Here is a 22,751-nt window from a genome sequence, read left to right on the forward strand (position 1 = left end):
CTGCCTTACCTCGGTCAGTGTGGACAGCAGCCTTTGTGTGTTGTCCAGGGTGGTCCAGCAGTCAGACAGACAGTGGGACATGTCTCTCAGCTTCTCCCTCACAGGAGGAAGTCGGATCTGGACTTCGCTCAGGCCGGCCCAGTCCAGTTCGCACCAGCCCTCCAAATCATTGAGCACCGACAGAGTCTCACTGTGCAGCTCCTAAAGGATTCAGGAAGATCCACTGTGGCTTTAAACTTAAGAATTATGCTGTGATTGTAAGTCAAGTGCATTGAAATATATCCTAACATGAAAACATAGACACATGTGCAGATAATTCTATGTATTAAAGAGAACTTTTAACAAACACTGTGCCAAAAAATGAAGAGTCAGAGTGTCAGCCACTGACGTTAGCGGTTTCTCTGAAGGTCTTGAACTTCTGCTGTTTGAGGGAGAGTCTGCTGAGGGAGAGAGGAGGGTCTTTGTAATCTTCCAGCTGTGACTGGACTTGCTCAATCTCCTTATCACACTGTGAAATAAAGTCATAGAGGGAGAGAGGGGTGAGAGGGGGACACAAAACATTTTAATGTACATGGGGGACAAAGAGAGCGATGACGGAAAAGAAACCCAGCAGAGGAATGAAGAAATTTCCAGGAAGCAAAAAGAAATAGGAGCAGTGTCACTTTATTCTGCCTTTTTTTCCAGTATACTGTAATTTGAGTATCTGCCTTGTTTTCCTGAATGTGAGCAAGTCAAGGGAGTCTTGACTTGTTCTTTTTTTCACCACATAACTAATTTATGAAATAATCTAAGGCCAAAAAATGGCCAAGCAAAAACAAATTCCAAAAAAGAAAAAATGCCAGAAAAAAATAATCCAGAGTTTGGAGAAAAAAAATACAGTCAGCTTCTTCCTTCCTCACACACCTTTTCCAGTTTGTCCACCAGCCCTGCTAGCTGTCCCAGAGCTTCCAGGTCGCGACCTCTCTGGTTGGACACTCGGACGAGCCGATGGAGGGCGTCATCCACGCTGTCGTAGAGTTTAGAGGTCACAGCGAGAGCGGCCCTGAGAGGACACGTTAAACAGTTATCTATCAATCACCTTTTTATTTAAATTCTAATGGCATTTAGATGTCAGCCAAAACATGCATTTTGGATGGTAGAAAAGATTTAATTATGGAAAACAAAAAGCACTGCTGACCAACTGTCAGGCAAAAAAAAAATAAAATCAGCAATAATTCTATACTTCTCTTTGGCCTCATTATTGTACAGACTGAGCCAAAACTCATTACTGGATAGGAAGAACAGCCACAAATACAACAGTCTTCAGATCATCTTTAAGCTGTAGTCGGGCACAAACAAACAAGCTGCATCGCTCTGTCCTCCATTTGATGTTCAGTTCCTTTTCTCCTCCAGCTGGTATTCATTTTTTTTGGCTAAAAGCAAACAACTTTGTTTTCACGAAGAGGAATATTTTTAACCTATAACTCATCTTGACAAAATAATCTTTCAATCGAACACAAGACGTGAGGAAAAAGGACATGCAGATCCGTCTTCTGCCCCACGAGACCAAGCTGCTTGTGTAAGGTGGTTTCTGCATGTCTGAGTATTTGCCTAATTACTATTGTTCAGTATGTCATGGCCTCTTTATATCCAAAATAGTTCAACTTCAATAGACTAGTGTGTCATCTATATTCAAGCAGTATGCACTCTCATTAACATCATAGCAGAAAAGCCTGTTATTATCTGCAGAAGCACATCACTACTGTAAATAATGACTGTAGACTTCTAAACATTATTATAAAATTTCTCTCAATTCTTTTCATCATATTGATCCATTCCTTGTTTGGAGATATATTCACTGACTGTGGTAATTTTCAGCATCATGCCATATGTGGGTTTTTTACAGTAAACTTGTACAAGCAAACTTCTGTGTGAGGTTAGTGGCAATAACATTCCTGAGTCCTCTTTGTGAATTCAGGCCTCAAAAGAACCAAAATTCTCAAATGTCATAAAAAGTAATTTTCTGCTACCTGCAGTCTGGCGACTTCTGTGCTAGTCCAGATGTACTATTGGTCAGTCCCGCGAGCCAAGCGCCGCCCCTTTGCTGCAGTTCAGTTAGGCGTTGGTCAGCCAGGACGCTTGCCATGAGCTGTCTGTGTTTGTCGATGCTCAGAGGAACTGCCTGAAGAAGACCAACTTATTATCTTTATGCAGAAGTTTTGGGAAATTTATGACACCAATTACCAAACTACACACAGTGAAATTTGTGCCCTGCTTCCACCTGACAGGCACATGACATTTTGTGTCATCAAATCTGTGTAAAAAAGTAAAAAAAAAAACCTTGATGTTGTCTGGCATCGGCTCAGTGTCCATAGACTGCAGTGCTTCTCCCAGCAGTGAGAGGGCACTCTCACAACGCTCTGTTAGACTCTCTAGGCTCTGAAGGGAAAAAAAGTAGAAGTGGAATCAGTGATTTAAGAGTTGCATTTCGCTTATTCAATCGAATTAACTTGAAACACAAACAGTAAGTAAAGCAGACATAGGTTAACGTATGAAATTTCATGAGTCCATGAGCGAGGTCATAGAAAGTACCAAGGACAGGAAAGTGTTTTGATCTGTTTGGATAAAGCAACATAAACAGTCTGGGGAAAACCCATTAAGAGTCTTTCATTCTTCTTTCCTTGATTTATCCTTCGCACCCTGTTTATCATGAATCTCTGAAATTGTCAACCACCACCAGACAACCACTCTCTCCAGCCAACATCCTCTTATCTCTCATTCTGCCTCAGCTGAGTTGATCTACCAGTAAAAATAGAAAAAAAATGGAGGATGTAGAAATTTAGGGAACAAAGAAAGAAGAAAGGAAGAGGAACTGTACTTCTTTTATTCAAACAGACCAAAAAAAAAAAAAAAAAAACCCCAGCAGAGTCTCACTTGTCTGAAGGCCAGCCAGTCTGAGTGGCAGTGGGTGAAGTCGCCATCCATCTCTTTGGGCAGCTGTTGCTTGTCTATGTACTGCTGAAGGACCCCTGTTCCTCGCACTGTGTGGATCTGGACAGAACAGGACAGGATAAGAAGAATTAGAGACAAACGACAATAAGACAACAGAGGGCAGAGAAAGGGAATGTTTAGAAAAATAATGAGATATTAAAAACAAAAGATACGAGCAGATCCTGCTGTAGCTTTGAGAATATAAACTCTCATCTGCTTCAGCGTGAGCCAATGTCTGTATTTAATATAGACTTAACAACGCTGACAATATTTTGAGCTCATGGCTACAGACAGACACTTCCTTCTTGATTCTGAGGCCCTGACATAATTTTTTTTCAGCTTTCTTCAAAAGAAAGAGCTGAGAAAGCAAAAGCGTGTTCTCCTATTACACTTGCATCATCCCAATTTGTTAATTTATCAGCAGTAATAACAATTACCATCAAACAGCGAAACGGACGAAGAAATGCAAGGTGCAGCGCCAACAGCTGTTTCTAACAGTGTTAACATCTCTTGGGCGGGATTTCCCTTTAGCATGCAAAGTTTTAATGCTGCCAGGTTAAAATACAAACCACATGGCCAGAGGACTTTTCTCATGCATGTTTATAAGAAAGATCTCTGCCAATCAATGCAAAGTGATGAGCTGCATTACCGGTAAAATGGGAGTTAGTTGCAAACTCTAGATATGCCCAGTGTATGGAAATCAGGTTTATTTAGATTTGAGCACAATGTGGAAGTGCGCTGCAGCTAAAAGCATCTGATGTTCATCAAATTTTAGCAAGCGACATAAACAAAACACGGTTTATGAAATGTTATTTCCTCATGAACATTTATATCCATGTTGTGGTGTTAATGGGCAGTTTCAGGAATTTTCTCATGCTTTCTCACACACTTTACGTTTGTGTGTGTGTGTGTGTGTGTTGGTCCATAAAGTGTAAACGTGATTTGTGTGAGGTCACCTCAGCTCCCTCCAGACTATGAGAAAGGGACTCCTGCTGCTCTTCCACCAAAACCAGAACAGATCCAAGACCGCCAGGAACAAGCACCTGGAAAACACACATGTACACACACGCACACACACACAAAGAAAGTCATGTGCTTAAGCTACTTGATCACATCTGCAGGCAAATTAAAGCACACAAGCAAACATTTAGCACATTTGGCTAAACAACATTTTTTTCTTTCTCTCACCTGGAACATTTTAAGCGCAGAGAGACAGAGAATGGAGGCTGGAGAGCATCTGCAGTCCATTAACACTGTGAGACCTTTTTCTTTGGCTGCAGGCCTGGTGAGGGTGGATGGAGAGAGGTGGGTGTAGGGTTAAAACAGCAGTTGTGGTTAGAAAAGAAGAGTTTTCTTCTAAAGTGAGACAACTGCAATTTAATAAATAAAGATGAACGATGCCTACTCTTCAATAATGATCAAAAGATATAAAGCAATTATAGTTCTTTTTACAGGATAAGTTGTGGGTAATCTACATTTTGCAACATAAAACTTCCTATGAGCCCCAGAACAGTGTTGTACTGTAAACATGTAAGCTCAGAGACGTTTGCTAAATTGACCTTGAATCGGTTTGCAAAAGTTTTCTCATTTTTCTGGCACATACTGTGTTTTCTTAACCACACCTTTTAAGGTATTTGGCAAAGTCAGCAAAAAGCAAGTCAAGCCAGATATAATTATGAAGCACTTGTGCAGTAAACAGGTTTGTAAATGAACGGTTTCACAAGAAACAAATGGCACAAGCCCAGATACAAACGTCAGCAATCAAGCTAATCATAAGTTTTAAGATATACAATTATAGACAGGTTTTGCTAGTGTGTAAATGCAGTGTATGAGCGGAGGGTGGATCAGAAACATTAGGGCTTTTGTAGTATGAAAGTGACTAATGTGCACTGTAAGGTCTGCTAAATTTATAAACCTTAATTGTTGATACATCCAAACATATCCTAAAGGGATGGCTAAACTAAACTATCCAAACCACTGAAATGTATCGCTGAATTTCTTTTCTGGCCAGAGTAGGAAGAACACGGTATTACCGAGTGATTCTGTGGTAGCAGGCCAGGACCCGGGCCATCTCCTCCACACAGAAACCCTCCTCTGATACATCTGTCTCTGTGACAACCAGAGCACGCCCCAACCTGTCCACAGTACCTGTGATCCATAAGCATCAGAATAAGCACTGACAAAAAGACAACAACAAAGTTGCACATTCACAAGACCAGCAAAGCGTCTGAGATGTGAAGTAGCATAACAAAAAACACAACAGGCCTGAAAGAAACTTGCCTGTCAATTTCAGCTTCCCTGACTGGAGAAGTTCTGCGTCCAGTTCCCTAAGCAGGGGAGGCTCTTTAGATGCAATGCCATTCAGTTGGTCAGGACATGTGTCTCCTGATCCTGCCTCCTCATTAGAGTGGTTAAATAAGGATGTGCCTGATTGGCCATTACAGACAGGCAAAGATTCAGCTTCTGTCTCTGTTGAGAGATACAAAAGTTTTAGAACTTTTAAAATCTAATGTTCATGTGAAAAACTTTGAGTTTTCTACAGACCTGCACTGCTTTTCTTTGTGTTCTCTGTGCCCACTTTAGTTGTAGCAGACACTCCATCAGGTTCGTCAGCCTGGTGTGTTTGCTCCAACTGCTTTTCCTCTGTGATTGGCAGCTTTGTTGAAGTAGAGCCGGTGGTGGGACTTGGTTGAGCAGCTTTACCCTGTGGCCTCAAGCCCCTCTGATGCGCACGGCCGCCAGACCTTGCTCTCCCTTTGGCCCCCTTTCCCTTCCTTTTCCTCCTGAGGACAAAACACAGGAAGTTCTTAACAACAGAAAGTTAATAATTACCATGTCTGGACAATGTTTTTCAGAATGGTTTAAGTTCAGACAACATGTACCTGGTGCACATAGGTTGCACCTAAGTGTCACTGATCTGAAAGTACTTTCACACAGAAGTGTGTAAAAGAAAACACATACGATGAAAGAGGGCAGTGTATCATAAAAAATTAATCTGTACCTTGGCGCTCTGAATCCTGCCGTTTTAACTTCCTTTCCTCTGGGACACATTCTGTCCTCTGTCTTTCCTTCATCCTTTTCCTTTGCCACCTTCGGGTTAGACGACGTCTTCATTTTAGACCCACTGTCAGTGATTTCTACACTTTCTGAAACTCCAGTGAATGGTCTCTCTGGTGCATCCGAGGTTGGGGTGGTAGCATCACTGTCTCCACTCAGTGGTTTATCCGTATCCTCAAAAACTGAGTCTGAATGAGGTCCGTGATCTGAGTGGCCCTCTATACCATCACCTACTTTGTGGTTTGTCAAGGCATGGATTTCATTTGCGACCAAACTGTCGCCACTCTCTGAATCTTTACTTCTGTGGTCTTCTTTGCACTGCTGCATAAGGCCATTACTATCTCTCTCCCTGCCCACGCCTGGCCTCCTCTCTTTGAACGGGCCGTCAAAATAAAGCTGGCGCCCTTCTAGGCCCTCCGAGTCTCTGCTTGTTTTATCTCCATCAGAGTCATGGACAGAGGAGGAATAAGATTGCCTCCTTTTGCCAGGTTCAGCGACTCCTGGCAGAGACCGAGGCAGTAACTGATCACCCTTGGCAGTCACCATGTCTCCTTTGGTCCCAAAGACAGCCCGAAAGCTTCCTGACCTTTCCATTCTCCCATATCCCCAAGCTTTCCCCTTGCGGAGTTTGATGGCCTTACCTCTCCTACACAGAGGCAAAGTCTTGGTCTTACAGATCCCATGCATCTCCAGGTACCTTTGCCTTGGGTCGACCCCTCCATCAGGACCCCCTCTGGGCTCCAACAACTCCACATAGTCCCCGTCAAGCTGTGGGTGCCTTGCTGTCCGCCCAAGCCCATCTTCACTGCGCCTTCGTCGTGGGACTACAGGCTCAGAGTCCAGGCCATCTGGTGGAAAATCTTCATCTTCCTCCTCATCCCAAGACCAGGAGTCCAGTTCTCCAGAGGATGAGCCTCCCCAGCCCCCAAGACTGCTGCCCCCCTCACTGGGCAGGCGGTTGGATATAGAGCCATCATGGTTAGCCATCATGCCCAGCTCCTCAGAAGGGTCATGGATGAATTTTGGGTAGACAATCTCCTTCCACGGAAGTCGAACCACACCATCACATGTACTGACCAGGCAGGTGTCAAGTCCTCCTCCAACTGTGTGAATCAGAGGGGACAAAGTTTATGTGGAGTTCATTCGTTTAGAGAGTATACATTATGCAAAAATGGTCCTCCTACTTAAAAAAAGAAGACACCAACATAAACTATGTGGAAAATAAATGTTTAAAGTTCTGCTGTCTTTCTTTAGCCCTGTTGTTAGCCCCTTTCGCCACCTGCTGACAGCCATATATCTCTCCCTTCTCATTCTTCCCTTCCACATGCCATCCCTTGGTCATATACGTGTCTCTTCTCACCACACATCTGTTTCACTTCTCCTGTTTTGCCTGCAGTATTCTTCACGATCATTACTTATGGGCACTGATTTTCACCTAAAAACCTGATTATGAACCAGAATCTGGCTTAAACCCTAAGAAAAACCTCAGGAGTAAGAATTTATTATCAGGAATTTATTAGAAATGCCTGTTTTTATAGTAGCGGCTTGGCTAGAAATTGTTGCCCATGCATTATCATGTTTTTAAAAGAACAAAATATCAAGATAAGTGTAGGACACCCTTTCCTTACCTTCTCTCTTGTGGCCCCGTTCTTTATTGATACTGTGCAGCCATTCAGTGGTGAACACAAGGGGGTGCTGTGACTCAGGTACCAGGATTTCCTGAACAGTGCGCCCCCCTGGGGCCAGACATTTCAGAGCCAGTCGGGGACAACGCGTAGAGAAGGGCACCACCTGAAGGTAGAAGTCATTACTACGGAGGAGCCTCCAGTCCAAGGTGGAGAGTTGGACAACCACTTTCTCGCCCAGACACAGAGGCCAGCCGGAGTGAAGGAATAAGCAGCCCAGGTACTGAGACTGAGATGACAAGAAGAAAAAGAGAGTCAGGGAGTGTGTTAAATTTATAAATAAACCTTCATCTCCCTAAAATCACAGTCTTTTCTCTTTAGGTTGTGGACTCGTGGACTCACTGCCCTTTAGAAATCTCACTTTTAGGGTCTACCCTTATCAAAAACTATTCTATTTATTGCTCATGCGCAATCTTGCTCTCCCATTCACAAACCACAGCCCACATGAACCAACTGGAACTTGCCTGCATGGTTGTGTTTGGCTTAGTTACTCAGATAGTTGAATTTCTAGAACCAATTCCACACCAGTCAACACTATTCAGAGGCTCAACGGGCAAAAAGCCAGTGCCACATACAAATGTCAGACATGTGACTCACACGGTGAGCTCTAAAGTGTAAAACCGCTTAGCGAGCATGATAGAGAGAGAAGACTCTAGATAGCTGCAGAGAATCGGGGTGAGTCAGTCAGAAACATGCAGATGGCCAGCTCTTCACAACAGATAGCCACTGCTAAAACAGTCCACTGTTTTATAATAAGAAGACACATCAAGTAGCTCTCTGAGACTGATAAAATCAATCTAAGTCAGGCTGTGATTTTAGGTGAAGGAGAGAAGGCCACTAGTGGTATCCCGTGCACTATTAATCAACTGAGCTCATTAGGAAAAAAACACCTTAATCCAAACACTATTCCCACCTTAATCAATGCCGTGCCAGATCTATACTCCGTCTCTTGCAGTCTGAGGTATAAAACATCCAGAACCTCTCTCTGCTGTTCCCAGTCACATCTAATTGACTGACACACAGCTGCTCCCTCCCCCCTCCGTGCCCTCCAGACTCACGAGACGTGATCAAATTATATTCCTTACTCGACTGCTCCTCCATCTTCCCTTTTCTACCTCTCTGCCCTTTATTCAGTTTCTTCCCTTTAAGCCTCCCTTCTGTCTCTTTTCCTGCCTGTTTCAAGAAAGTCACTTTCAGAAAAGTCTGATATCTGTCAGGGTGGATATTAGCATTTAAAAGCATGTGTGACTTTTCCTCTCTTAAAAAGTTTGTCTGTTTTGAGTCAGTCCACATTCTGTAACTCTCTGTGTCCTCTGGCCCTCCTCCCTCTGCCTACTTCTCCCTCAATGTACCCCAGTGTTTGCTCCTTCTTCCCCACCTCCCATTTCTCAAAAATTCCTCAATCAGTCTACTATAATCCGCAACCTCCAGCATCTTCTCTTTTTTCGGACACACGTGCGCGTGCATGTAAGCACAGTGAATGAAAGCCATGTTCATTCTCTCCTTCGACTCCCACTGCTTCTCTGTTACTCACTTCTTTCTCTCGCAGCAGTAACAAACTCACATATGGAAGGAATTATTGTCATGACTCACAGTCTAACTCCCGTCCCAGGCAGCTCCACTCAGCGACAATGAAAACATAGTTTGCTCACAATGCCTGTGCATGTGTGTGTCTGTAAGTCTAGGAAAACTGTAGAGGGTAATATGAGAAAGTTCTTAGCCTCCGAGCTCGTGCTTAACAGTGTGCATTGTTTATCTTTGTGAATGTGTCTCGGAAAGTAAAATAAAAGGAATGCCGTTCAGTATAAACCTCAGTTTCTTATGTTGTAATATACTACAACCCTGCATTTGCTTTTATGTATGAGAGAATTAAATTAGAACCAGAACTCTTTTATTAATGCTTTATTTCACTGTATTTCATTCACCTCCGTCCACTCGAAGCTTCCAAGGCAGGAAACCACCTCTTTTGTCTGAGGGTGACAGTGGCTGGTAGATCTCAGATTTCACCAGCCACTTTCACTAATTTTACCAACCAGCTAAAGTTTTAGAGCAGACTCGACCCTCCGCAGTGCAGGTAGTAACTGGTATAGGGTCACACACGTGCAAAATTACGTATGCCTTTAACTTTCCCTTTGCATTGGAGTCTTCATGACCAGGTACATGTAAACACTTCATTTAATACTTGAAAACAAAAATATGAAAGTCAAGTTCTGAAATCACTTTAAAGGCCAGAATTCAGAGAACTTAAAGACATATGACTAACTTCTGATTTGCTGATGAGGACTTTAGACTTGACTTGAAGTAGTTTCAACCGACTTGATTTTGCCACATAGAACCTACAAACTACTGAATCCTTATAAGGGCTTGAGACTTGTTTTGACTGACTTGAGACATTACTTGGATTAATTGTCCTTTAAAAGACTTAAAAGAGACACACAAAAATGACTGATTGACCATTTTCACCAAAGAAATCGCAACGCTGACAGCTGACAGATTTCTCACACTATACGTTTTGCATTTGACAGATGATTCTGCTTCTGATTACACAGCTATGTGTGTGTTCCCATCTACAGTGTGTTTGCAGTTTGGAACTCACACAGGCATGCTGCTGGAGTTTGTGCAGGAGGTGCTTGGCAGGAACAAAGTAGTCCAGGAGGTAGCGAAGACTGTCGTGTTGATAGGTCGACTCCAGGACTGAGAAGACCTGGACAAATATGCACAAAGGGGCAAAAGCGTTTGAGTGAATATCTCTGGATGAAGTGCATTAGATGATTAGGTAGTTGAGCGCATAAAACAAAACTCTATCGACTTTACTTGTCATTTCTGCCTGGTAAACCTGACATCTTCAGGATATCGGCTTTCATGAACTAAGAGCAGCCTTTGTTTAAAACAGAGCTCCAAGCTCACACGCTTGTGTGTATCCAATGGATTTTGAAAAGGGTTTCATTTGCTCAAGAGTGGAAGAATTTCCTCAGCCCAGACAGCATGTAATCAGAAATTAAAACAAGTAAATCACCAGAGCGGCTTCATTTTATCCATGTTATTTTATCAAGCAGCTTTTTCCATAACAGCAAAGAAACCTAATTGGGAGCTACACGGAAACTTGGAACAAAACAATTACCAAGCTCCCATAAATGGTAACTGAGATTGGCCTTAGCTCAAAAGCCCCTTACTCAACTGGCTTTTAGGGAAATTAAGCAAAAACCACCAAAAAATAATGTGAATGTGGAACTCTGTAATGCTAAGTTTGAGATATTAGAGCTTACAAAGAGCTCCCACAATGCGGAGAATGAGCAGTTTTTCACATGTTAGTGTTTTCACTGAAAAGTAGAAATACAGCTTTTGGTGAAATCAGTCATGTCAAGCTCCTGGTTAGAGGAAAAGGGTTTGGCTATAATTGACCAGCTGGCTAGAATTTGTTTGTGTTGGCTTCTAGCAACAGTTTCTATCTGGGGAAGGCCATGTTATCTGCACATAGCATCGCCTTCCCCATACAGCCCAGCATCGTCTTATCATTTAATTGAATCTGCATTATTTATATCGCCCCCGCTTATTGCTGTAAACATGTGGACTGGAATGTGTGTTTGTGAGGTCTACCTGGGAGAGGAGGGGCGGTGCCGTGCTCTCAAAAGGAGGATAAAGCGATGAGAGCGCCCCCTGCACACAATCCTCCATAGCCTCCGAACCCTGAGAGAGACACAGACGGTAACAAAGGGTTAATCCATAACCAGACACTGAATCAAGCCTAATATCTGTGTTTGTGTTTAACAGCAGAGATCTCTCGCCTTTCGCTGACACACACACATATCCGCAAGTATACACACACACTCAAATGTCAACTTCCTGTTGTATAGTCTGGGGAGTGTCCAAGACCCAGTAAATGTAAGAACCCCTAGAACAAAAGAGTCCAGAAACCACTGCAGCATGTTAACTCCCTAACACATACATGTGAATGTGCATGCACAGTTGCATGCACATTCACACATACACATCATAACACTGGGCCAGCCCCTGAGTTGGAGGGTGACAGAGCAGAGCACGCAAACACATACAGTGTTTATTTTTCTACATTGACCGTTGCCTTGGTAACCTGCAACTTTTTTTCTCTCTCTCTTTTCCAACTTCTCTCTTTCTCTCTCCCTCCCTTCACATTTCCTCTCCAACCTCCCATCTGCTTCTCTGCCTCTTTTCCTCAGTTTCACTCCCCCCTACTCCCAACACCCCGCTCTCTTTATTCCTCATCTCCAGTTTTTTTTTTCTTTGTTTCACCTCCATCCGACTCTCTGAATGTCATCTGACAACAATTACATCGGGATTCTCTTCAAGAGACAGCATATTGCGCTGAATAACTACAATAACCGAAGGGATGGGTAGAAAGCCACAGGAGAAAAACCAGAATGGGAGAACAGAGTGTACGGAAAAAGAGCGGCTAGCGAGAGAGTGAGCCAGGAGGGAATGAGCTGGTGGTGGTGCGAGGGTTTTTATGGAAGAAGACCTAGGTTCAACAGTGTTTGAAAATTATTTTTTGGGTTTGCTTTTGTGTACAGAGTGGGGCTGAGGTTAGCCACAGAGGAGGATAGCATGAGAATGAAAAACAATAAAGTATTTGAGACAAACTGTAGCTTTTCTGTGACGAACAACTTGCGCAACTTGTTTGAAATGACCGGACAAAATTAATTCAACAAATCAGCTCTTCAAACTAAGGCTGAAACAGTCAGGACTTATTTGCAATTGTTTCTTGATGCAAGTCTGAAAGACAGAGGGAGATCAGTGGAAATTTATTCACACAAGAGAGCAAGCAGTTGTAGGGGTGGAGGAGAAAAAAGGCGCTGGTCACTGGGGGATTGAAAACTAAGGAGGAGAAAGTTTGAGACTCAAAAACAAAGCAGAACACTTAAAAAGAGTCACATCAGATCTACAGTATAACACTGGCTAGAGACCTGTTCTGCTGAAGTAGCTCAGGGTCATTCACAGGAGATGTTAGGTTCTGTTTCCTATCCACACTCTTGGCTGCAGAGCAAATTTTTCAACTGTGACTTCAGCCCTCATGGCACCAACAGAAAAGTGGCACCGGGCTCAAATTCAAGCAGCTTTATTTTTCCATAGTAACAGAGGATTTTGGATGGGAGCTATACAGCAACTTGGAAAAAAAAGACAAAATTTAAATAAATGTTGCTGAACACAGCTCAGTTTTCCAGAAGCAGAGAAGCTCAAAGGTCATGTTAGTCAAACAAAACCACTAAGTCACCAATTTTTTTTTTTGAAACCACACACAAGATACCCATCTTAAAAGACATTAGTGTCCATTTTCTTAAAACAAGTTAAAATTGTGCCTGCTGGTTGGCATACACAAGTTTCCAGGTAATTAACCTTTTTAAGAGTCATTAAGTTGAAACAAGGCAGAAAAAAAGGCAATTGTGCACCTCACTGCACCAAAAAATAAGACTTTTGTCAGACTGAAAGATCAACACTAATTAAATAACATTTTCCTTAGGATACAAGTTAACACTGATGACCACCTATAAAGATATAGCATTTCAGCCACAAAGATAAATAAAGATCTTCTCTACTTTCTAACTATAATGTAACACAAATCTTGCATTATTTTAAAAAACGGTGTCAAGTTGATTATATTAAGTCTGTGTAATCTACAGCATGTATGCAGGAGGCGGTGTCGTAGACTATGGTAAACAACAGTCTGTCAGAGAGCACATTTTAATAGGTGTAGTGGTTGTAAAAGAGGTTCAAACAACCTTCTGGCTCACTGACAGAACATATTGAGTCTAGTAAAAGCACAGTGGGGGGTTCAGGGAACTGCAAGGCAAGCCAGCACGAACTTCCTCCTGGACTGAAGCCCTTTTAAAGCATCCCACAAGATATGACTTAATTTAAAACAACGCAAAGTCAAAACTAGAAAGTGGCCACTGTCAGTTCTTTCTGATCTGCTCCTCTGGTCTGTTTTCCCAAAGACACAACTGTTGATGTATGGGAACAGCTCTGCAATTTGAGTCCATCTGGCTCAACAAAGCCCCTCAGGATCAAATGTGTAGTTTGTGCCAGAGAACCAGTCTGGACCTTCATTACTTAAGCGTTGGTACAAATACGCCACTCAGGTGCACCTGTTTTGCTCATATTGAAACTGGCAGACTAGTTAAACTCATTGTAGCTTTCTTAGTGACAAACTAGGTATCCTGCAACAATATTTAGTTTGGATGTGTGATGTACGATTGTATGGCACTAGTTACCCGCGCCCCCCATTTTTCCTGAACGCTGAATCTCTTGTGTTGTGTTTGCAGGCCTGTACACACAACTTTTAACAGGATATACCACTGCTACGGTAATATCCAAAGAATGGAATTTCAGTCTGGAAGCGGCGTCTCTCAAATGGACTGAGAATGATGTTCACAGAGAAGAAAAGAGTGATGCTGCTTTTCCACCAAACCACAAAAATGTGAATATTTTTTATTTTCCAGTAAAATTGGGGTAATGTTTTTAGCAACATAGCTATAACATATCTACAGTCTGGGTAAAGGGTCATGATGGTTTATATTCTACTCGTGTCTAACCTATAGCTTACATTACCAGTGCATCTAATGCAATTAGACACTCTTCTTTTTGATCATGGGCTGATGCGTGCACGTAAATTGAAACAACCTTGATGAAATTTGTAAATTAGATTTCTTCTCAGGCCCCTACACAAAAGGAGCTTCTCATGCAGCCTCTCCTCTTTAAGGAACTATAGGTGTAATTCAGTTACTCTTCATTCGGGCACTTAACACTTGGTATTTCAAATCGACTGAGACAGAAACATCTGCATGTAATGCATCCAGTATAGCAACTTTGTACTTATATCACATATTTTCCAGCAAAAGCTGCTGGCACCATCTCCATTGTCTTTTGGAGAACTAGCTGTACACACATTATCACCACATAAAACCAAACTTGAAAGATAATGAGGAACAGATCTGAGTTAAGAGTTTGACAGGAAACATGACTTTATTTTAGGCACACTAAGAATAGAAGCGTATGTGACTATTCCTATTTAATTAATAAGTTAATAGACTTAAGTGATTTGTGTTTGTTGTTTTGTTTTGTTTTTTACACGCCATCATTCCGGGAAAAACCAGGGGAAGTACTGTTTAGGTTTTGGGGGTTTTCCAAAAAACTATGCCTTGTCTGCCAAATCTGCTAAAAGAGTATTGATGAAAAACTGAAGATTAAATCCTTAAAGTATTATAACTAAACCTACATGCAGAGTAGAGTCCTCAAGATCTTTACTTAAGTAAAATTAGAACAGAATCAAAATATAATTAGTAAGTAACTAGTAAGTTAAATTATCAAATAAATGTTGTGGTGTAAAAAGTACAATATTAGCTTCTGAACTGGAGCAGAAGTACATGACAATAGGAAATATAATATTTATACAACTATTAAAAATCAAGTAATGACAACTGATCAAGCTCCATCCACTGAAGAAGACCATGGGATGTAGTTTAAACAACAACAAAAAAGGTAGTTACAGTTTGAGTTTGAGATTTTTTTGTAGCTTGTAGTGTAAAAAAAAAACAAACTAAACTTTACAACTGCCCATTATAACAAAGGGTTGTTTGTTTTGATTCTTGCTTACTAATTGACAGACCACGTTCTACTATGGCTGTGGTTTTCTGTTGTATAATTACAACATAGGCAGCAACAGCAAAAACAAATGTCCTGTCTTCAAAACTACCAGTCACAAACCAGTGGGTGGCATCCTGCTCACTTTGTCCAGTGTTACTTTCCGCCTGTGGTTGTTGAGTCACCAAAAAAGTGTGTGTGTTCATGCGGCACGTGGTGTGTCGGCGAGGACAAGCAGTACAGTGTGCATGAGTGTGCATCCTCATGTTTGTGTCAAATATGGACAAATGTGGAATCAGGGTGTCATTCTTGCGTCAGACTTCCTGTCTTTCTCTCCTGTACATGGACTGAGACAGGGCGGTGGTTGTCTTGTAAACAGATGCTTGGCACAGAGAGCGACAGGGAGAGGTGTGGAAAAAAATGGAGCAGGATAATTAAATAGAGATGAGCAGAATACGGCAAAGTGATTGAGGAAACAGACTGAAAAGAGGCAGACTGACAGGGAGACGCTGAGAGAACCAGACCGCCCTATAGAGAGCGAGGATTCAAACAGAAAGAGGAAAACAGAAAAGGAGGAGGAGGCTGACCAGAGGGAGAGATCGATGGGAAACAAGAGCAGCAGTAACCATGATAGAAACCAGATGTGGACCCCAACAGTACATGACGGACAGAGAAAGAAAGGAAGAGCGATAGAGCAGAAAGGAGCTCAGAGAATGGAGGGAGCGATAGGAGACGACACGATTAGGAGAAAAAATGAGAAAGATTCCGACAGAGAAAAAGGAAACAGAAAACAGGAGGGGTGCTGAAGAGAGGAGACAGAAAAAAAGAGTCAGACAGACAAAGGGAAAAGAGGATGAAGAGGAAGAAAGAGGAGAGGCCTGAGACTGATTTCCTTTTCTAAATCTTCCTGTATAATCTAACCTGACCTACAGTAGGTCAAACAGCTTCCCGGGACTTTTTACGGATTGTTTACTACTACTTAAGTGCTACAGACTGTCACTAAATAGGGTAAAGGCAAGTTTTGCAACAGCAGCTAACATACATTGTCTATTATGCGAACTGTGGTGCCAGGCACACAGCATACAGTGCAGAGCATTTCCACTTTAAACTACTGCATGCTGGGTTAAGCCAAGCCTCGAAAACCTAAACCAAAACAAAGAACTGCTAGAAGCTGAAGTGCACCACAGAGCTGAGGGACACCGCACAGGTCTCCATGGGTTTGTCACTTCAAGCGACACAATTTACACACAGTGAATTGGTAAATTGGTAATATGAAAATATTGATTAAAGCAGCTTTAACTCAAGAATTTATGGTTTCAATATTAAGTTTATAGCTATATCCTGGACTATAGGGCCTCAGATGAGCAATAAAGATGCAATGAAATCACCATAAGCAACACATCACAGCACTCTAAAGCAGCCATGCTTGGTCTGCATGCACTGTACATGTCAAAGAGTCCTAACAATCACAGGAAACTCAGTTGAAGATAGATTCCTGTGATTGACAACATCACTGATCCTGTTTGGGTTTTTCTAGTGCTGTTATCTCCACCCGCTTGGTGCTCCAAGCAGGTTAAAACAAACACAGAGAAGCATTTGTTAAAACTTTCATGAGACTTTCTTTTCTCTTTTTTTTTTCTTTTTTTTTTTTTTTGGTCAAAGACTGGTCCATCCCAGTAGAGTTTCAAAAGCAGGGCACAGCAGACAGAGGGAATGGAAATACCCTCTGCCACATATTCTTGGCAAAGAAAAGCAGTTGTGTTTGTGACTGTATGACTCTGAGTGTGTGCATAACTATTTGCTGATGCATTTTAACACCTATGTGCATATGTTAGCAGCCATGTTTATCCCTGAGCGAGTATATATGCACACATTCATCCGTCTTGTGCTTTTGTTTATTGAACACGTTCTTTGGAAACTTGTTTGTTTGCCCTTTCAGCGTACACAGCTCTGTTGTACGTGTTCAATTTACTCTGATGAGCCTGGTGTTATAGGAAACATTCAGTCTCTATACACTTATGACTTTGCTGTGTTTGTGTGTGTACATCTGTTACTCTTTTCAATCCCAAACTTTCCCTGTTGGGTATTGTGGATGATGAAACTGTACCGCACATGTTCTTCCTTTCCTGCAGTCCATGCCATCCCTTGTTCCTGCTTTCTTTTTGGGTTTTTTTTTCCTTTTCCTCTCTCTCTTCTGTTTTCTCCCAGGTCCAATGTGGAAAATGTGGCATCACTGAAACCGCTGTTGCTGCCATCCAAGTCTCCTAAAATAAAAAGTAACCCTACACTCCTCTTTTATTCCGCTCTTTCCCACTCCAGCTCTCCCTTTCTCTCTGCTTTTTCTCCTCCTCTCTCTGCCAAACTGCTCCACCCTTCCCAGCACACAGAAGCGGGAATATAACCTAAATCTTTCTCTTTTCATTTTCTTTCTTTCTTAATTTATGTTCTTATATGTGTGCATGTGTCTGCCATCTCCCAGTCTCTCTGCCTCTGTATGTCACTGATCACACCATAAGTGGGTGGGGATGGTAAATAAAATCCCAAGGGATGCAACAGAGAGCTCCTTTGCTTTAGTGAAGCTCCCGATCCCCTCTGCAAATCAACCACAAAAATCACTAACGTCACACAACATAAATCATGTCATTTTAATTTGCTGCCGTTGGGATTTGACAACTGTGCAAGCACAGAGTTATAACTGCTGACTAAATATCTTCCCGAATCAAATGCATGCCTTTATGAGAAATAAATGATTAAAGTAAAAATATGCATTAAAGTGATGCTGCTTTGGGTTTTTGATGCATATGTGGAAGTCTGGGTGTGAGTGAAATGTCAAAGTATTCATATTAAGGATATGCAAATCTTAAAAATATACTAGAAAGTAAATTTAAGGCATGCAAAACTTAAAATGTCAAGTTGCCATAGGTCAAAAACAGAAAACCTATGATGTCAGCTTTCCATGGGACTTAAAAAATAAATTAAGGTCAGTCCACAGACACTTCAAGTCCCTGTATAAGTTTGGAAATGTTTTGTGTTTCATGCTTAAAGCCTGAGCAGTAACAGTCTCTTCCTCGTCAGAAAAGTTAGATCACTTTTACCATTTTCCACTCAAACTTGAGTTCTCCATAGCTTAAGAAAAGGGGGACTTACCATGTCTTTAATCGGGAATTCCTACATAGTCCTCAGCTCCTTTCCTGCATTCGCTTCCTCTCCGCATTCTCCGCAAAAACTTTTTCCCCTCCGTTATAATCAAACGGCCTCCATGACCTCCTGTGTGTGATTTTCTCCCGTTCAGATCTCTCTTTCTCTGGGATAACAGCGGGTAAAAACAATCCTCTTCTCTTCCCTTCCAGGCTCTCCGCTATATTTCCCAGCCTGGGAATGTCCTAGCTGATTTTTTTCCCTCCCCTATCCGACGGTCCCACGCACTCCCACCTCCCTCCTCTCCCCTCCTCTCCTCTCCTCCTCCACTCACCTAACAAGAGCACTACAGTCCCTCTCTGCGCTCAAACTTTCCATTTTCCCCCCAGAGTAACTTAAATGAATAGACAATGAAACTCCGTTACCCCACCCAGTCGTAATTGCAAAGCGACCTCTGATGTTTTATTGTTCGACTATTGGTGAAATTGCATGTTCTTTATTCTCAGCGGGGGATAATTAAGTCTATTTGTAATTTAGCTCAATTTGATGAAAAGCATCAAGGCAATCAGTGAAAACACTTAAATAATAAATGCAAAAGTCGGCATGTTTTCGCACGTGTTTGATGCACAGCCTATATTTACCACTATTTACCTACATTTCTTACAGTGGCAGAGAACCCTTACCATTTTCACGAAAGGGAGCCAACGCATGCCAGATTGCATTTGCACCTCAATAGCATATATAGGTCTATATCCTACCAAGTAAATACCTCTATCTTCATCAGGATTGTTTTCTTAGACTTCATTAAGCTTCCACCGAGTCACACAAGAAATTAAACGTCTGTTTTCATTTGCTAAGTAGTACACTTCATGACATATAAGCTGAAAGTCATGCACCAAATCACTGAAGTACCTCTTTAAAGCTATTTGCTAAAAATATATGTTAGCCAGGCTTAATGGGCTCGTAAGTTTAAGTGTCCTCTCTGGATGATCCCTATTATTCTAATTTAAGAAAGGAAATACAGGACATTTTTCATGGGATTTAAAGTGTCTGAGAGCATGATTTGCATCATGCGGCCTCTAAATTAAAAGTTCAATTTGAGATGTAATGATCCTGTGTTTGATCTCATCCAAATCGCTCTGTTTTGAAATAATGTGATCAACCACTTGGAATTTCTATCTAGGGGAAGAAATTTTCCTCAAAGTCACAAACTTAGCATGATAATTGTCAGTGTGCCAGAAAAAAACATAACATAACCTGTTTCAAATTTTCTTTGTGCTGCTATCCATGTACAGTGTAGAAGTGATTATTTTGGTGATGGAGAGCACTTGAGTTGCCATGACTCACAGTTTCTTTCTTAGCTTTATTGCCCCATAATGGTGCCACACTGGTTGCTGTAGCATTGCTAAATTTAACCTTTATGGTTAGTGTGTAGAAGGCTGAGAGTGAAGGAATGGAGTCAGCTTTGAACATCCAATTCAATAGTTTAACAGCGCCTCCCTGTGTTTATTGTGTGATATTGCAATAATGGAAAAGGAGGAAAAGGAGCTTGCTGAAAACAGTGGCGGTCAACTATCAGAAGACATCCTCATCATAAATATCACTACACTAGACAAAGGCAAACATTTACCGCTTGTTTGAATCTCCTACCTATTGTGCTGTAAAATACACATTTGTTTCTGGCTCAGTTAGACAGAAGAACAGAGTCTTTTTTAAAGGCAAACAGGTGTGACATGTCCTCAGGTGTAACAGAACTACAGTGCATGACATATCTTCTATCGGATTGTTTCTAGTTTACTTGAAAAGCATTTGATTAAATCTGAATCCTTTTGAACTTTATGTTATTTGTTGTTGAAAATTTGTGTTACATAAGTAATAATAAGTATTGCGCAATTTAGTAAAGTGGGTATAGTTTCAGTGCTGGGTTAAAGTTGAGTCTCAAACCACATACCTGGCACAGACACCTGGCAAGAAGGACAAGAAGAACCACACAAATCCTTATCCAGCCCTGCATCTGGGTGTGTTCATTCATCCCGCATCAGAAGTTCAGTTTATTTCACTGTGTTGTGATTGTGATCATTAGTCACCTGGATTGTCGCCAGCACTGTGACACACCTGCTGTAAGGCACCTTATGATTTAGAAACATGTAATGTGACCATGTTTTTAACACTTTCTCTGTGTCTGTGCATTTCAAATGATTTTATGTTTATGTATTTCCTTTTTGATTATTCACAATTAACTGTACTCATTGCAACAGTTCAATCACACAGCTAAATTTACTCTGCCAACAAACAGATTTCTTGCATATTTTCGCATATTATGATGCATTCTCTCTTACCTCAAGGTCAGTCCGACAATTACAAACTAAATATCACATTTGCTGTTGTTTTAATGCAAATTTGATTACTTTTGTTGTACTGAACATTGCTATTGATAGTTCAGTTTTGCATTTCACATCTGCAAGGTCTTTTCACATGTTGCAGAACCAGCTTAAGTGATAATAATAAAATATTCAGCCAAAGAACTTAATAGCTGCATGTCGGTTTTACAGCTGTATCTTTATGTCTCCAAAATAACCTGATAAAGAACACATATTGAGGGATACACAAAGAAAAGTAAGGTCATAGCCCAGTGTGTATCTGACGAAAACATTTATGAACAAATTTACATTTTAACAAAATGTTGCCATTTAAGTGCAAGAGCAACAGGCGTCAGGTTGTAAAACAATATTATTTTAACAGTGTGAAACATTTTTCACATTCTGAAAGCTGTTAATCGAGTTTGAGCAAGATCTCATCTTTATGATGGTATGTAAGATTACAACTTCTTACAACATCTCTCACTAGATTTAAAATGCTTTTTTAAAACTTATTTATTTATTTATTTTTCCATGTAAAGCTTTCAATTAATGCAAAAAAATATTATGGTTAAAGGAAGCCTGATGTAGGTAGCGTCGCGCGGTGACACTACATGAAAAGTAAAGTGTGCGTTTGCTTGGAATGTGAGAGATGATTGCACACACACCTGTGTGTGTGGAAAAAAAGAAGGAATGGAGAAGAAGAAGGTGACAGGAACAAAATCTCATGCATTACATAACAACAGATTTATTTGTGTGCATCAAGCTGTTTCTCTGGTCTCTATTTAGTTTCCAATCCAGATTTTGGCACCATTCAGTCTTGCACTAATTTTAAAAACCTACCTTTGCAGACCCTGTTTTGAAAGCACTTACTGCTCATCAGGACTGTAAATCCACTAGTTTTCACAAGGCTAGTGAAACATTTGATGATGGTAAGGAGATAAGAACTATATATATTGGTTACATGCTTTATGTTAAGCTTAATGCCATATAATTCTTGGTATCTCTTTGTCCAAGAGTAATTTGAAATACAAACATTTTTGTCAGTGTCCACTGTCACCTCTAAAATCATTGTACACTGCTGCCTAGATCTTAAACTTCATCACATTGTATGTGGGAGCCGAATATTTTTAGTTTCCCAATGTGTTTTAAGAACAGCAATCAGCAATATCATTCATTAAAATACACAGGTAAAGGAAAAGTCGCTGATTTGCGATAAACCATCACGTGTTAAATACATGTCACTTCCGGCGGCCATGTTTGGCCGAATTTAAAAAAAATAATAGTAAACAAATAAAATGTTGTGAAGCCCAAGGAATATGTTTCTTAAAGTTGGATTTAACCACGGAGGATTTTCCTGAAATATCCGAAAAACCGCGGTAAGTGTTGTCAGATGACCTGTTTGATGTGTTTTTTCCGGTTGTCTGACCGCAGACGTTACAAAAATATGCGACGTCGACTTCAAAACAAAGGTCCAAGTTTGGCTAATGTATCTTTATGCTAACTGATACTGAGCCACTGGACGTAGCTTATTCTTTAAACAGCTGGTTTTTAGCTATCTGTGCTTAAACTGGAAAACAGACTAGCCACTAACTAAAATAGCTACACTCAGTGGTCAGTTTCTCAGGAACGCCTTGCTAAAACTAATGCAGGCTAATGATCGATAACATGAATTGTTTTGATTGTGTTGAAACTGTGTTAAAGAGGTGTTTTAGTCAACTCTATGATTATGTATTCATAATCAATGAGGTGGATGGGGTGAACAAAATAATGTCAACATAAGGGAAAACAGTCCAACAGCTCCTCCATCTGTTTTTTTTTTTTTTAAACAAATCTGATTGTATTCATATCCTAGGACGATAAGGATAAACATTACTTTTTCTTGTCCAAAATGTGTATTATATTATATCGGAATTATAAAGTGTTATTT

The 22,751-nt window shown here is 41.1% G+C and overlaps 1 protein-coding gene across 1 annotated transcript in view; it reads right to left on the reverse strand.

Annotated features, from left to right (window-relative positions):
* Positions 1 to 18,690, reverse strand: part of arhgef40 (Rho guanine nucleotide exchange factor (GEF) 40) — a 32,557-nt gene extending 13,867 nt beyond the window's left edge. The window contains exons 1-16 of the mRNA XM_041031359.1: positions 18,474 to 18,690; positions 11,310 to 11,399; positions 10,309 to 10,416; positions 7,656 to 7,941; positions 5,972 to 7,130; positions 5,515 to 5,753; positions 5,251 to 5,439; positions 5,004 to 5,118; positions 4,159 to 4,252; positions 3,927 to 4,013; positions 2,914 to 3,030; positions 2,320 to 2,418; positions 2,010 to 2,161; positions 904 to 1,042; positions 389 to 508; positions 10 to 201 (exon numbers count right to left, since the gene is read on the reverse strand). Coding sequence (XP_040887293.1) covers positions 10 to 201; positions 389 to 508; positions 904 to 1,042; positions 2,010 to 2,161; positions 2,320 to 2,418; positions 2,914 to 3,030; positions 3,927 to 4,013; positions 4,159 to 4,252; positions 5,004 to 5,118; positions 5,251 to 5,439; positions 5,515 to 5,753; positions 5,972 to 7,130; positions 7,656 to 7,941; positions 10,309 to 10,416; positions 11,310 to 11,399; positions 18,474 to 18,476 — 3,189 coding nt within the window. The 5' untranslated portion in view covers positions 18,477 to 18,690. The remainder of the gene's footprint in view (positions 1 to 9; positions 202 to 388; positions 509 to 903; positions 1,043 to 2,009; positions 2,162 to 2,319; positions 2,419 to 2,913; positions 3,031 to 3,926; positions 4,014 to 4,158; positions 4,253 to 5,003; positions 5,119 to 5,250; positions 5,440 to 5,514; positions 5,754 to 5,971; positions 7,131 to 7,655; positions 7,942 to 10,308; positions 10,417 to 11,309; positions 11,400 to 18,473) is intronic.
* Positions 18,691 to 22,751: the final 4,061 nt, after the last annotated feature.

The sequence above is a fragment of the Toxotes jaculatrix genome, chromosome 23 (assembly GCF_017976425.1).
Source record: "Toxotes jaculatrix isolate fToxJac2 chromosome 23, fToxJac2.pri, whole genome shotgun sequence".
Lineage (NCBI taxonomy): Eukaryota > Metazoa > Chordata > Actinopteri > Toxotidae > Toxotes > Toxotes jaculatrix.